The 15396-nt window shown below is 46.7% G+C and overlaps 7 protein-coding genes across 7 annotated transcripts; 6 read left to right on the plus strand and 1 right to left on the minus strand. All coding sequences in view use genetic code 12, as the record gives it.

Annotated features, from left to right (window-relative positions):
• Positions 1-1331: 1331 nt before the first annotated feature.
• Positions 1332-3353, plus strand: CXQ87_002090 (uncharacterized protein; the record flags this gene model as incomplete). Its single annotated transcript, XM_025480608.1, has 2 exons — positions 1332-2368; positions 2885-3353. The coding sequence occupies 2 exons, from the start codon at positions 1332-1334 to the stop codon at positions 3351-3353; spliced, it is 1506 nt and encodes a 501-aa protein (XP_025334908.1).
• A 1142-nt stretch (positions 3354-4495) lies between these two features.
• On the plus strand, positions 4496-4936 carry CXQ87_002091 (uncharacterized protein; the record flags this gene model as incomplete). The annotated part of the gene is made up of 1 exon (XM_025480609.1): positions 4496-4936. The coding sequence occupies one exon, from the start codon at positions 4496-4498 to the stop codon at positions 4934-4936; it is 441 nt and encodes a 146-aa protein (XP_025334909.1).
• A 1790-nt stretch (positions 4937-6726) lies between these two features.
• CXQ87_002092 (uncharacterized protein) lies at positions 6727-7629 on the plus strand (the record flags this gene model as incomplete). Its single annotated transcript, XM_025480610.1, has 1 exon — positions 6727-7629. The coding sequence occupies one exon, from the start codon at positions 6727-6729 to the stop codon at positions 7627-7629; it is 903 nt and encodes a 300-aa protein (XP_025334910.1).
• A 1135-nt stretch (positions 7630-8764) lies between these two features.
• On the plus strand, positions 8765-9682 carry HHO1 (histone; the record flags this gene model as incomplete). The annotated part of the gene is made up of 3 exons (XM_025480611.1): positions 8765-8810; positions 8855-8903; positions 8950-9682. The coding sequence occupies 3 exons, from the start codon at positions 8765-8767 to the stop codon at positions 9680-9682; spliced, it is 828 nt and encodes a 275-aa protein (XP_025334911.1).
• Positions 9683-9825: 143 nt separating this feature from the next.
• Positions 9826-10434, plus strand: DFR1 (dihydrofolate reductase; the record flags this gene model as incomplete). Its single annotated transcript, XM_025480612.1, has 1 exon — positions 9826-10434. One exon carries the CDS (start codon positions 9826-9828, stop codon positions 10432-10434), a length of 609 nt encoding a protein of 202 aa, XP_025334912.1.
• Positions 10435-10454: 20 nt separating this feature from the next.
• Positions 10455-12788, minus strand: PPS1 (Pps1p; the record flags this gene model as incomplete). The annotated part of the gene is made up of 1 exon (XM_025480613.1): positions 10455-12788. The coding sequence occupies one exon, from the start codon at positions 12786-12788 to the stop codon at positions 10455-10457; it is 2334 nt and encodes a 777-aa protein (XP_025334913.1).
• A 1849-nt stretch (positions 12789-14637) lies between these two features.
• CXQ87_002096 (uncharacterized protein) lies at positions 14638-15156 on the plus strand (the record flags this gene model as incomplete). The annotated part of the gene is made up of 1 exon (XM_025480614.1): positions 14638-15156. One exon carries the CDS (start codon positions 14638-14640, stop codon positions 15154-15156), a length of 519 nt encoding a protein of 172 aa, XP_025334914.1.
• Positions 15157-15396: the final 240 nt, after the last annotated feature.

Consider the following 15396-nt stretch of genomic DNA (forward strand, 5'->3'; position numbering starts at 1 on the left):
ACAATCGAAGCAAAGTCTTAATAATATTCAAATAGGTTGGTAGAAAGCTGGAGCATTCCTCAAGCACAATCTGAAAATCTGCCCAAAAATCAAAAGAACGCTTATCATCTCGGTGAACTCGGCAAATTTGGAGAAGACTTAATTTCAAAGTCATTTCCCTGATGAAATTAGGCGCCTTCATGTAAAGGGACAAAGCGCTGGCGGCTGTTGTTTGGCAACTTTAGCGCACGATTCAACCTTCCTGTTTCGTCAAAGCCCGGATAAGATAAAGCAAAGGAGGAGACCGAAGCGTGAAACGCTTTGAACTAATTGGGAATTTTATCGGCTGCCCAGTTTCATGAATTGATAACCACTATTACCGGGTTGCCGGTTTCCACCCTGATGAGAGGGTTTAATGAAGATCCACCACTTTTTTGAAAAGGGAGAAATTGAAGCCACAAAATTCTTTCTAGTTTTTGCTCTTCTTTACGAAAAATGCTTTTAAGGGAATTTGCCATGGGGTGGCATTCAACTGGAGCTCTTGTTCTGGAAATTTTGTAAATCATGAACCAGAGGATATTTCATAATAATCTTTCCGCCATTGAAAGGAAAGTGCTCTGGCGTTTTGATCGTCGGCTTTCCAAATAAGCAAGCACAAGAGAAGGCAAAACAGGGGGTAGGTTTCAGCCACAAGACCCACAAGGTGACGAAATTTCAACAAATAGTGAACCTGAGATTCTGCTACTTCGTCTACTCCACCGACCCGTCCTGATATCAAAAATTTCAAAACAATAACCACGTTATTGAAAACAGCGGCCTGGTAACCGGAGTATTCTTGCCGTTTCAAGTGTCATCTTGATGATATGCTACTGTGAAAGAAAACCTCTTTATTCTTCGAAAAGTGAAGGTCACGACAAAACCTCAAGGCAAAAAGTACTTGCTATATATTTTTATATAATATACGGCTCACCGAAAAGGTCGTTAGAATCCTCCTGTGGTGCTGATAATATCAGCTTCCCTTCGGTAGGAGCTCCACTGGCACATCTAGACCCGTACACCCACAGTATACTGTAGTAGCTCCAACTTCATTTCTCTCCTCCACGACAGAAACTGCTACTCTTTCATAAATCACGCTTTCACAATCAACCCTCTTCATATTTCTATGTTGGTGCCCATATGACAGCTGGCACAGTGCAAGGATCATCTCTTCTTCCGATTACAATGCGTGACGTGAAATACTGGTACGGCAAATTCAATTAATCATGAATTTATTATCAAGTTATGCTTCGTATTATAAAAGGCATGATTGCCCATGATTTTGTTACACGAATCTGGATATTCAAAACTGACAAATGCAATCGTTACGTTCTTTACTCAGGCCCCTTTCTGAAGAAAAGGTTGAAAAAGTCACTCTCCCAGTGAAGTTGGACACCGTTTTCAGCTTCAAAAACTTGGGCTCAGACTATCAAAAGGTGTTGGCAGAAATGGAAAGGTTACTGGACACTAATGCATACACATTTCTGGCCAATTGCTACAAGATAAACGATGAATATCACCAGGTGAATGAGCTTCAGCTTATCAGTTCTGATCTCAATACCCCTGAACGAAAGGTACACCTAGAGAATGCCCGTTTGGCCAATGGCGTCACCGCATTTGGATCGGGCCCGGATCCTACTATTCCCAAGGTTCTATTTGAGGTTTGTCGGACATATATCACTCACGATTGGTCCAGTCATGAGTTGCCAATGCCAACCGTGGCTACTTGCTTTTTAACAAGTGGAGTCAAAAAACAACATTTTCCTGGTCCCAAATTTCCCATGTCTCATCGTCTCGCGGGGTTCGGCTCTGAAATGAACATGGAGTCAGTGAGTGCGATTGACGAGGATATGCCAATCAAGCTTCGGGCGGAATTTATGCCTTTTCCTCACTTTAGACAAGATTTGTGTCATCGTATCGTGCTTCCTGGTATGTGTGTATCCGACTTTTTATCCTTGGACTTTCGAGCTACGGGATTGGTCGACGACAGGCTCGAGGAGCCGTTTATTATAACTGAAGTTCGGATCGAGTTACAGGAGTTCACGAGCACACATAATCATGAGGCGGCTTTCCAAGATGTCCGGACAAAAACGCTTCTCGAGAGTAAGCCGTTTGAGTCAATCATGCTTTCAAAAAGGCCGCTGAGAATTCTGGCAAAGATGTACTCCTGTGAATTACCTATGGTAGGTCCGACCTTCTTCGCAAATGATCTCACTAGAAGCTACGGCTTGAAAGCAACTTTTAAGCTCAGCCACGATAAAATTGGAAAAGTCACTTCTACGGTATTTGTCGAATTGAACATGGCTCAAGAGAAATCTGAACGCAGAAGAGATGAGGATTTTGATTATTTGCGGTATTATGGAAGTTCATATCCCTCTTCACACTGGACTCAAGTGGGGGTTGCATCTAGCAAGAACGATATTAAACACTTAGTCTCATCATACAGTCACATCTTCGCTAATTATCAAACGTACTTCGAGCAATATCTGCTTCTGCTATTCACAAATGGAAATAAGAAGTGTATTCTTTTTGCACCGCGGTTTGCAACAAATTTTGCTCCGCCCAGTTTCACATCCGTTTTGAAGAGACAAGCTAGATTGCTTTTGAGCTACTCGCTTTCTTTTAGCAAGACTCAGGATAAGGTAAGTTTGCTACCGAGGGTTACGGATCTGCCTGTTCCCGGCGGTGATGCATCCAATTCAGGAATGCCTTTTGCATCCAACTGCTTGATGGTAGGCGATCAAATTGTGCAATCTTTCTCGACTTGTCGTGTGGTTCGGGATAAAAGATCACCTCGAGATTGTATTTTTGAAATGGGGGTACCGAGTATGCCAGTCTCTCTTCGTCTCACCCTCACGGAGAATCGAAGATTTTCTCAAGCTAAGGAATGGGCATTGGCGACAATGGTGAGACCCGGAATGGAACTATCTGAATTCATGGATTTCAGCTTCATTGTTCCTCAAAGTTATGACGAAGCGAGTCATGATATGCCGATGGACGATATGAAAATCGTGATAGAAGAGATTGAGATCACGCTCGTTGAGGAAATGCGCTCATTCAAGAGAGATAGGAAGTTTCTGTTGTTCAAGAAAAGTGACCACTTTCCTTCGATTCAGTGGGGAGATTTCGAGGATGTTATCGACGGCAGTACAAGTGCTCGAAGTCTTCGACTACCTCGAGAAATTCTTGAGGGTGAAGTTCCTCTTGAGATAGAAACTTCGCTTGATCATTCGGAATATGAGTCCCCAAGGGCACATACGTTGCACTCTCGTGTAAAAGTACGTACAGGTGTGAAAATTCACACTCTCAAGTGGAGTCACTGGCTCTATGTTGTTTGAGGGAAGGGGGCAGGACGCAGCTATACTGGCTGAGAAATATCAAGTTACATCGGTCTTGAACTCCTCTTAGGCCCTTTTAAATTGTGTATTTGTTGAATAACTGACTCCAAGGGTATATGACCACCTTACCGTCGTGATTAATTCAATAGTGTCGTAGGCACTTGCCCCTTAGGTGAATAAAATAACCAAGACTTGCATATGGGGACGCGGGTCGCTTAGTTTCCTTTGTTCCGGAGATCGGTTGCATCGAGGCTTATTATATGCAGACACCAAATTTCGTTAATCGGTCAAAAAGAGACTCCGTTAGTCAATTGTATTATTTAGATAGGCGCCTGAGGGCTAAACAGTCGAGGACATAAATAGTAGCTACCTCAGAATACATGTATATTTCGAAAGGGGTTGGTAATCCCTATCATGCAAGGGGTGCGGCTGCGTGCATGAGGGTTCCTTCGCCCTCACCAGCCGAAGGGCTTGTTTCAGGTGTACTTAATCGAGCAGAACCCCAAGTGTCTTTTGATTCCATATTTATGGACTCTAAACTCAGGTACTCTAGTAATACTCTAGTAGTGAGCCATGAGATGTCAGAATGACGTGAACTTTAGCATAAGAGATCCTGTGCCAGTGACGCAAGACACACTTTTAGCGCTACTCATCGAATGTCCAGTTCTGCCGATACACGGGGTAATACCGAGAACCAACCCAAAATAATATTTTTCATGAACATGTGAATGGAGGGCTTGCGGGAACTAGGTTTTTTCGATTGGACTTATCTCGTCTCCTAGAACTCTTTAAAGGAACTGTTTCCAATTAGTTCAATCAGTACTAGTACTTTTCTTATGATACTTGGACAGAACTTTGAAATTATCGGCACCTTGTTGCCAATTTTAAGCCGCAATTGGCGTGTGGGGTGAAAAGGATTTTGGAACCTTCCCCGAACTTGGGTGAAACAAGTTACGCAAATCTGTCACCCCTCCACATTTGGTAAATGACTTTTTCGGTATTTCCGTGGAGCCCCACTATCGGGCAAATCTGGCTGCAAGTATTTATAGGCCCGCTTTCTCGCCACTAATTTCAATTTTTGTTCACCATTACAGCCTGATCGAAAAGCCATCAACCTCAATTCCCTTATCCTAGATCCTGCAATGTCGAGTCAAATCAATTCCACACTGAACCAAGAAAAACGAGAGAAGAAGAAGAGCGATGTATCGACAATGCTGAAGATTTGTGTATTTGTGGCATTGCTTTTGGCATTGGCAACCGTTGTCGTGTTTGTTGATCGAATTGGCGAATTGAATTACAAGCGGCTTGAGGCCATGCGTCAATTTGAAGAATCTTATGATGGGCTTCTTGCCACACTTCCTCCTGACTGCGACATAAGCTTAGAAGAGCTCGAGAAAGAGAAAAAGGCTGGAGAAAATTACCAAATATTGAACTGCCATCTCAAAAGCTTGACCAAGAAGCTCGCAAAGGATTCGGAGGACTTTAAACACTCTTTCCACGAAATTAAACGTGCGTTTGACGACCTCTGTGGAGCGCCTCCAGTTGCAAACCCAATTGGCTTCGATAATTTCATCACCCAGTGAGGCACTTTCCCGTCTTACAAAAGTTATACTGGACGAGAATAATTTCAAAAAAGAAAGCGCCAATACGGAGAGGTCATCAACTATTGCTGAGAACTTGAGATCCAGTTTTATTGACCGACATGCACTTCCATGTGTCGTACTTCAAAAAGATGCATCGAAGTTAAGCGATATCTTTTGTGCCTACTCGCTGTGAAACTCACTACAGTGCCAAGTACACCGAACAAATGTGTGTACCTATGCCCTTAGATGTCAATCTGTTGCCAATATCGATAGCAGTTTTGCGAGTACACTCAATTAACAGCTGTGTGCTGTACGTCAATTCGTTTCACCACTGGGTTTCACAAGTGGAATCGTTGTTTTGATTTGTTATTATAAAAAGAAGAAAGAGAAATAAAAAAAAAAAAAAAAAAAAAAAAAAAAAAGATTGCTTTTATATTATTTGAATACAGCTTGTTTTTGAAGTATTACCCACTCTCTCAAAAGTTGTCTATCTTCTCTCCTTAATCCTAACCATATTTAGGCCATTCATTTCACCTAGCACCTATTTGATTCTAAGCCAGTAAATCAATCTCCTTTTTGTTTCTAGGGGTGGCTTTCCGAGATATCTCAGTCTTTTAGCATACAGCTCAACCAGCCAATCAACATTTAGATGGGAGGGCATTTCATCTCTAGACTGGAACAAAAACGATTTCGTTATTATTGCAGTATTACCAATCATGCTTATTACGTGAATATCGTGCTTCCAATTCTGGTGGACCAAGTGTTTTCGATTGTGAATCTCCTCACACACTCAGTAGTATGTAAGGTACTAGTATTGAATAGATCAAAGTAAATCTCCAAATCAGAAGGCCTACCCTTCCCCTCTAATAAGACTGATGAGACAGATATGCTATGGCATACTCCTTACAGACGCCAATCTTTGAATGTGTCCCCTAGTTAAGAGAACACCAGTGAGATAGATATCTAACTTCGATGAGCTGGTGTAAACAAACATTCACTTTTGAATGGACTTCTTCAGGCTTCTTCAGGAGAAGTACTTACCGATTACATTAATCACATCCGTCGACGCTCCTCCTTGAAGTTTTCCCATTTTTCACTACAGACGAGTTCAACCATTTTTCAGCAAAACCCCAAAGAATTCAATGACAGAGAAGCAAACAAACTACCCATGATGAAAAAACACCCGTTTAAACCCCAAACGACACAAATTGCTCCAAATTGCCGCCGGATCAGGAAAACCGATTTGATCTCCGTGTCTTCTCGAAGAACCCCACAAAACCCGATACAAACCCAAACCGAGAGCAATTCCAAAACTTCACAAATCACAAAAAACACCAAAAACTAAACCTCCCCCAATTTCTTCATTTTTCCACTTTTCACTTTTTTTTCCTCTTCTCTTCTCCTGTCTCATCCCTAGTGCATCGCTCTTCGCAGCTCCCCATGGTTCACCAGCACCACCCGAATCCACACGGCCAGGGTGGCAAAAACTATATAAATCGAGTATTTCCTCCTCTTCTTCCTCACTTCCATTTTTTCTCTTTTCTCCCCATCGTCGCCCGCCCCGTCCCTCTCGGAACCCCCCGCCTTGCTACCATGTGGTCCAGTGCGCAATTAACGTCTTCTGACCTCAAGCCTCCGATCAGAGCCACTCTACCCCAAGGGATATCAACACAACCCACGCCGTGCTGCTCACCCACGCCCTTCCCAGGCAGTACCACTTTCCCAGAATTGGCAGATTCATCAACACATCGTCCCTTCACCAGCTTCGAGGAGGAATGATCCACCAGTACATGGCGCCGTGGGTGCCTACTTTCACATCGGCACTAGAGGCGGAAGCAGCGGCCAGAGACCACAAGCCGCCATTCACCACGTTCCAGTTTGCCACTGTTGATAAAGACGGGTTCCCGAAAAACAGAACGTTGGTCCACAGAGGCAGTCTTTTCGACAACAGCGACAACAACGTGATGATCTTTTGCACGGACAGGCGGATGGACAAGTACGACGAGCTCTTGGCCAACGACAAGTTCGAGGCCGTTTTCTGGTTCGAGAAGATCCGCAAACAGTTTAGGTTCCGTGGCCACGCCAGGCTTCTCGACCAGGAACACCGTCCCATTGTGGATGTTACCAGCATTCAGCCCCGCAACATCATTCTGCTGAGCCACAACAACCTGAGCGATTCCGAGGAGGAAGACGACGGCGATAGCGGTGCTTTGGAAATGTCCGTGGCCAGTCCGCAAAAGAGCCAGAACGGCGGTTCCGTCAGTCCGCAGCTGGTGCCCTTGAGCTACCCGCTCTTGTCGCCCTTGGCGTGTCAGAAACTCGCCCACGAACAGAAAAACCTCGCCGTTTCGTACCCCAACTTGCAAGAGCTCTCCCACGTGGAGTTTGTCGCCCCTACCAACGAGGACTGGGACCAGGAATTGCAGCGTGTGTGGAACGATCTCTCCAAGGGCCTCAAGCTGTCTTTCCGCCGCCCGGCGCCCAGATCGATGTTGGACGAGTCGAAGCAGAATACCATCGACAAGATTAACAGGGGCGTTGACGGCAAGGGAGAGGACAGCGGCCTCAAGAATTTTGCCGTGGTGGCGATGTTCGTGGAGACGGTTGACTACTACGAGCAAGAGAAGGACAGGCGCTACATTTACCAGAAGGACAGCTCGCATTTGTGGAGCGAGGAGGAGGTTTGTCCGTAGACGCCAATAGATTTGTAGATAGGGGGCAGGCGGGAGGAGCCGTCCCAATAAAGGAAGTAAACGAGGGTTTGTAGGGCGGGGACCTGGAGAGGTGGAAGGGATTGGTTGTTGTGGAAAAGTGAGGCCTAGGCGATTAGGGCCTAAAGTTATTGAAGTGGAGTTTTGGCTTCGAGTGCCTGAGAGCATTTTCAGGAATGGATGTCAAAGTATACTTAAGGCAATAAGGCAATGATCCAGGCAAGGCCGCCAACGAAAGAATGAAATCTTCTTTTTCCTTCTTTTCTGGGGAAAAGCAATAAGAGAATTCATGGTTGCAAAAAGCTTATTCGTGCATGTTTTATTAAACCTCACTTCACCGAAGGCAATGTCTTATTTGATGTCGCTGAGTGAAATGTACATGTTTCAGGGAGACGCCCAATTCACGAAATAGTCTCAATTTCAAATGACTTTTCCACAACGGAGAGATGTCAACTTCCAGTTTGGTGAAAATCGTTAATCGGATCTGCACGAACCAGCCTCGATTCTCCTCTGTTAGACCCACCAGAATCTCCACAAGACCACGAGAAAATCGAAAATACAAAAACCCGGAAGCTTCCTCAAATCCACCATTTCCATAATTTCAATTTTTTCTTTCCGTATCACCCACTTTTTGCAATCCGGAGCTCGGAGTAGGCGTGTCTCAGAAATGAGCCTCGCATGGGCTGCAGAATGCGCCCCAACGGCTTTTGCAACCGTTCGGGAAGCCCGAGATTGTCCGTGATTTCGAGGAAAAAGCGGCAAATTCGAGGCAATGGCACCTTTCAACGGAATTCCTCATACAAACGCCGCCCCGGCTCGGAAAAATCACATTTGCCTCGAAAAAAAAACAACCTTTGCTACTTTTCGGTTGTGCGTGTGACCGGAACCCACTAGCGCCGAAGCTTCAACAGAAACAAAACAACACCCCATGAAGGACCGTGAATATCCAAACTTTAACCGATTCTTTAAAAAGTACTTCGCTTCGTTTCACCAAAAATCAAAAATTCCACATCCTCTCACCTCTTCATCTTTTGTAAAGCGCGGCGCGGTGGACCCCTACTTGTTATGCTTCCTTCACGCACCTTGTTTGTTTTTATCCCTACTACTTGCTTTTCCCATGGCCAAAAAGTCCCAACCCGTTGCCACCAAGGCAACTTATAAAGGTACGGAAAAAACAACAATTTTCAAACACCTCTTCTAACAGCAGATATGATTGTCTCCGCAATCGCCTCCTTGAAGGAAAGAGCAGGCTCTTCGTATGTATCACCTCCACACTTTCTCAAAACAATCAACTAACAACAGCCGCCAGGCGATCAAGAAATTCGTGCTTGACAACTTCCCTATTAAGGCGCCAAACTTTGACTCCTTGTTCAACGTGGCGTTGAGAAAGGGCGTTGAAAGCGGCGATTTTACTCAGCCCAAGGGCCCCTCAGGCCCCGTGAAGCTTGTCAAGAAGGACTCATCCTCAAAGACCACCACCTCCAAGGTTTCCAAGCCCACGAAGGCCAAGGCACCTACCAAGGCTGCCAAGGTCGTCAAGGCCCCCAAGACCACCAAGACGTCCAAGACCACCAAGGTCGCAAAGACCCCTAAGGCCACCAAGACCAAGGCCGCCCCAAAGACTACCAAAACAACCAAACCTGCCAAAACCACCAAGCCCACCAAGTCCACCAAGACTGACAAAGCCGAGCCAAAGACCAAGGCGACCAAAAAGACAGCCAAACCTGCTGCCGGAAAGGTCACTAAGCCCAAGAAGGCCGCTAAGACCCCCACCAAGGCCGCCAAGGCTCCCACCAAAGCTGCTAAGGCCTCCAAGGCAGCACCAAAGACCGCTTCCAAGGCGAAACCAGCCACCAAGGCCAAGGCCACCGCGAAGACTCCCGTCAAGGCCGCTTCCAAGGCCAAACCCGCTGCCAAACCAGCCGCAAAGGCTAAGGCTGCACCAAAGACCGCTAAGAGCACCAAAACGGCCAGATCGGCGCCCAAGCTGGCGTCCAGGGCACCCCGGTCTCGCGTCGTGGCAGCCGCCGCCTAGATTGACATTCCCTATGCGCGCTTTTTGTACATTAGTTTCTGATACGTTGTAATTTTAGTTGATTGTTGTGTTAATGAATGCTGAACCATGATAATCCTGCACTGCGCGTACACCCTCTTCTACTACCTACCACTACTTCTTCCATGTCCCGTCCAAAAATCTCCCTTATTGTTGCTGCTCTCCAGCCTTCTATGGGCATTGGTGCTAAAGGAAAGCTTCCATGGCGCCTTAAACAAGAAATGAAGTATTTCAAGGACGTTACCACCAAGGCTAAAGAGGGATACGTGAACGCGGTCATTATGGGCAGAAAGACGTGGGATTCGATCCCCCAGAAGTTCAGACCTCTTCCTGGAAGAATCAATGTCATTTTGTCACGTTCCAATTCCAACGTGACCGACTCCGATGGCGTTTTCCACTTCAATTCCATCGACAGCGTGATGCTGCATTTCGAGAAGGAAGCCTACCGCGTCGGGGAGAAACAATTGGATAAGATATTTATCATTGGCGGGTCACAGGTTTACAATTCTGCGATTTTGGACCATAGGGTGGACAACTTGCTCGTGACTCATATAAACTATATTGGAGAAGAGGCGGAAAGACCCGACATGGACACTTTCTTGGACTGGGATCTCACAAAGTGGGCACAGCTGGACCACGCCGCTCTTCGTGATTTTGTTGATATTGACGTTCCTTCGGGTCCCCTCGAGGAAGGCTCCTACAGCTACACGTACACGATGTGGGAGAAACGTTAATTCATGCCAGACCTGCTGGACTACCTGATGTAGCTCTGGTTGAGCCGTGCAATCTGGTCGCAAACGACCCACCAGCAGTACTTCCGTCTGTAATCAGGGTTCTTTTTGCGCTGCAACATCTCGTCAAACAAGAAGAGCTCATAGAAAAGGCGGAGATTGGGCTGGATCACGACGTTGAACCGCCTCACACGCACGTACAAGTAACTTTCCAATACGTCCATGTGGAAGTACTTCATGATGGAGGCGATGGCCAACGACGCTGATCTCGAGACGCCAACCCGGCAATGCAATAGTGTTCTGGAAGACTTGTCATCTGGATCAACCAAAAGCTTGCGCTGGACGTGGTCTGGACACTCCAAGAGCAACGGCAACATCAGGTCCTTCCCGTCGTCCCGAACGTTGTAGATGTACACGATGGAGCGGACCTGAAACTGGAGCAAGTCCCGGACCCGTTCGGGAACAGCCACTTCATAGACCTTGGCTTTATCGTCGTTGAACAGGAAAATTGGCTTGATGACATTTTTGTCAAAGGGCCCTGCCTCGTGCTCGAATTTGCACCCCAAGAGGTGGAACCAGACGGGAAGCTTGTCTATGGAAATCAATCTGTTGATGCCGAGGGTCGCCAAGACGGTGATTGACGAGCTGTGGGCCGCCGAGCCGAGGAAAAGTGTATCGTGAATGTATGCTGGGAAATTCATATCCTTGCCTTCCTCGAACCAGTCGATTGGGCTAGGTTTTCTTCTGGGTATCTGCAAAATGTCCTTCACAGGCAACGAGAGTTGCAAGTGGGAGTTTTTGAGGCCGTTCTGCCGGAGCCAAAGTATGTAAGGCTCGAACTGCTTTAAAAATGTGAAATCCTCACGGTAGAGGTACAATTTGAATGCTGGTTTGCGGAAAATATTGAGTGCTGCTTCTTCAACAGAGTCAGATGTCCATAGCATCGACAAACTGAGAACCAAAAGAGAGAGACAAGTGAACCCGTCAAACGAGTACACGAACATCTTGCCTTTGCGTTTGAGTACTATGTTGTGGATGATCCTGAGCACGTTGACGTAGCTGATGATTTCTTTTGGAGATAGCTCGTCCGTGTGCTTTGCAATGGAGTCTGGGAACTCGAGAAAATAAGTCTCGTGTGACCGTCCGTCTTGCAAAGACTGGCTTATTTGACGAAGAGCTTCCAAAGACGGGAGCTTGGCGTTCTCGTGACAGTGGATATGCAATTTGAAGTCTTGTTCTCTGGAGGCCACAAGATGTTTGAAGTTGAACACATTGCCGATGTAGAAACGAGGGAACAACTCCTTGATGCCATTGAGCTGCCATATGAGCTGCTGCTCCATAACCTGCATTTTTTTCTGGTATGGTTCGTGGTAAAAAACGGAAGAATGGCCCCCTATCGAATAGGTGACTTCTTTTTCCAAATAAGGCGAGCATGCGGACCACTCGTTGGCTGGAAATTCAACAACATACACATTCTGGTGCTCCAGCTTGATGCTTGAAATCACCTTTGCCACATGAAAATTCGCCGAGCTGCTCATCTGGTTGTTATACACGAGGAAATGAGACATTGGTGCCATGAGTCGAGATTGCAAGTGGTAGTTTCTATTGAGGAGCTCTTGTGTTTCGGATGGGGGTTTTTCAAGCTGGTAAAAGTCGTCTAACTTTTGGAGCAGAGAGAACTCATAGTCCGTGCTATCCTCCTCTTTAAAGGTCGTTATGTCGCCGAGTTTTATGGTATTGACGAGACGGGGTTTGTCTGTTTCTGTGGAGTGGACCGTCATGAGGTTGAATGGGATTTGGGGTTTCTCGATGGAGAGGTCGTGGGGGAACACTTCTGGGATTACTTCCGGTGGGTTATTGAGCAAATCGAGGTCGGTTGCAGCGTTGAACTTCTCGTGAAAGTACACTCTTTGCTTGATCTGGCTCATTCCATGCAAATAAGGAAAAGTCGTTGTGGACGGCGCCAACGCGTTCGAGCCGCCGTAGAAGAAATCAAGCAACGTTGTGAGTTCAGCAGGAGACCCGATGAGGAAAATGCCGCTTTCGGTTTTTTGCAACGACTCATGGAAAGCGTCCAATGACGATAAAGCAGGCACCTGCGTTTCTGTGGAGGAAACCGAAGTTGGCGAAGCCGGTTCTCTTAAAGGCGAATCTGGAGTCTCGCCCAAAGGAGGCAGAGTGACCAAAAACTTATTATCGTCGCCCTGGAGGGTGGTATCTGAGCCCTTTCTAACCTGGCCCAGAACCACAGCCGTTAGTTCATCGGCAGGACCCCCACAAGCCGTGGCGGCCTTTGTATCTAAGTGCAAAGTGGATTTCGATTTCGCATGGGCTTGGAAAATAAAGTCTGGTGACATACAAGGAAAAACGGTTTTTTGGGTTTCGACGGGGATCCGGCTGAGTTTATATGGTTGCAACAGCAAGAGCAAAGTGGGTGCGAAATAGGTGCATACTATATTGCAGAAGGAAGCAAGCGAAGTGCGGCGGCAGTATAGAGAGGCTGGGTATAAGCAGACAATCTAGATGTCAGAAGACAAGGGATGTGGGGAGGGGGTTCGGAAAACAAGAAATTCAAAGAAATCGCCTATTATTGCTTGAAAATGGGGAGGTGGCCAAGTGTGGTTTCTTGCAGGGTCTGCGGCTCACTGCAGCAATTTGACAGCATTGTCTCACCTAGACCATGCGTTGGAGATAGGAGGCACAAACGGGCGGTTTTTGCAAGTTTTACAGCATGAGGATCAAGTAATCACCAAAACTCGACCTCCCTAATCCAATCACGTTTTGGCTGCAAAACAATAAAGCGTTAAAGCGCGCGAGAAGTTTAGGCTATGCGCCAGCATTAGACTTGACATTCCGACAAATCGGGGTGCCATTTGCACGAAAACGGAGTCGGCTTGAGCGATCGGCTACCCTCTCCTCCACTTCTCGAAAAACGGGGAATCTATTGTGGTTTAGGGAATCTGAGGAAAATCAGCTAAAACGTGGTGTTGCCGCCTGGTTACACGCCAGATTTCTTAATATGGCTAAATCTTGCCTCGGGCTCCAGACGAAGTTTCCCAATACGCGGTGTGCTTTTTTCGCCGTGGCGTGAGCTTCTGATTTAGCCTCGGGCTAGCCTGCCGTAAGCTTTAAGGTTTGATTTCTAGAATAGGCTACACGGTTTGGGGTTTTGAACGGCTGGTGCAAAAGTCTAAGCTGTGGAAGCAAACGTTATGGAAGCATACTTTTTAGGGCATGACTCTAGGGTCTTGTTCTTTAAAGTCTAAATGTAAAGGCCTAGATGCTGGTGATGCTGGTCGGATGCGAACCCTCGGACTCGGGCAGCTAAGCCAGATATCCACGAAACACGGTGGGACGGTATCTGTGGAATTCCCCTTTTGAAGATACATTTCATCGTCTGGGGCCGACATTCCTCGACGCCTTCGCTTTTTACGGGGTAATCATCGCCCAATGTGGAAATTCCATTATCACCAGCAGCATTCTCGCTAGACGAGGGCTTAGCCGGTGTTCTGGGGTAGCACATCACCAGCACATTACGACACAATAGCAGCAGCAGTCAGACCGCAGAAGTCAGAATAAGACTATGCGTAAATGACGTCGACGCGTGGTCAGTTGGCGGGTTTCCTTGGTCCCTTGGTGACTTTGTATAAAAGCGGATAAGTGAGATACGGCACGATGCTGGTGATTACTCAAACGGACCATCATTTGCTGAAAGCTCAAAACTTCAATTGAATCAAAACGGAACAAATCAAGAAAATCACCTCCCTCCCATCCTCCATGTGAAGCGTGTTCCACATGGTCCTGACGCAAAGTCACATACCGCCCAAGCCGCTCAAATGACGTAACCCGTAGGGAGCGTTATCTTGCCGCAGTCGTCGTAATTGCACGTTATCTAATTTATCCCAAAACGGCCCCCACGGTGGTCTCAAGCGCAACTTCAATGGACCCATTTCGCAGCCATAGTGTCCATCATTCCCATCCAGTTCCGGACACAATAGTCACAGACGCCCTTAAGAAGCAATTTCCATTATTGCGTTTTTCAAAGTTCCATGAATTCCCCTCGGTTCAATTCCCCTTGATTCAATGAAATCTCTTCTTTTTCATACCCTTCGATTTCCTGCCGTTCACTACCTCCTCCACCAAATGCACCACGCCTAATTCGCACCTACTACATCACCAAATCCACATCCACCACTTCCGCTTCCCATGCTTCCATCTCTTAGAAGGCTCCAGGCCACCCCAGCATACACACAGCTTCTTGCGCTGATCAAGGGCGATTTGAAAAAAGCCATGATCGCCAAAAACGACCTCCAGAAGAACACCATCAGACTGGTGCTTTCGACAGTCAAAAACAGCGAAATCGACGGCGCCAAGCAGACCGAATTTGAGTTGGCTCGTTCGCTCAACAAGATGATCAAGCAGAGAATCGACTCCTCTCATGCTTTCAAAACGCAGGGCCGTGACGATTTGGCTCTGGCTGAGGAGGAAGAAGCCGATATCATCAGAAAGTACGTGATTGCGTTGCCTGTGGCCAGCGAGGAGGAGATTCTGAAGAAGTTGAAGGTTCTTCTTGAGGAGTTGAAGCAGAAGGACGGGTCGACGAAGATCGGCAGTGTTTTCAAGGAGATCACCGAGGAGGTGGCCACCAACTGGGGCTCTTCTTCTGCCGTGATCAAGGCCATGGTCCCGGGGCTTTACAAGGAGGTTTTTGGGCAGAAGAAGTGAGGCCGTTTCAGCTTGATCATGCTTTACCGGGACTTTCTATCTTGTACATACTTAAGTTGAGCTGATCGGGTCATACGAGTGTAGAACGAGGATACACATAATGTCGTGACGATATTATAAAGACTATCTCTTATCTGTTATGCTATCCCTTGTCTGTTATGAGGTTTATTCAGTTAGACTGGTGGTCCCAATATGGAAGCAGCTGATCATGTATACTCTCGGCATCACATAGGCTCTAAG

The sequence above is a fragment of the Candidozyma duobushaemuli genome (assembly GCF_002926085.2).
Source record: "Candidozyma duobushaemuli strain B09383 chromosome Unknown B_B09383, whole genome shotgun sequence".
In the NCBI taxonomy this organism is placed as follows: Eukaryota; Fungi; Ascomycota; class Pichiomycetes; order Serinales; family Metschnikowiaceae; genus Candidozyma; species Candidozyma duobushaemuli.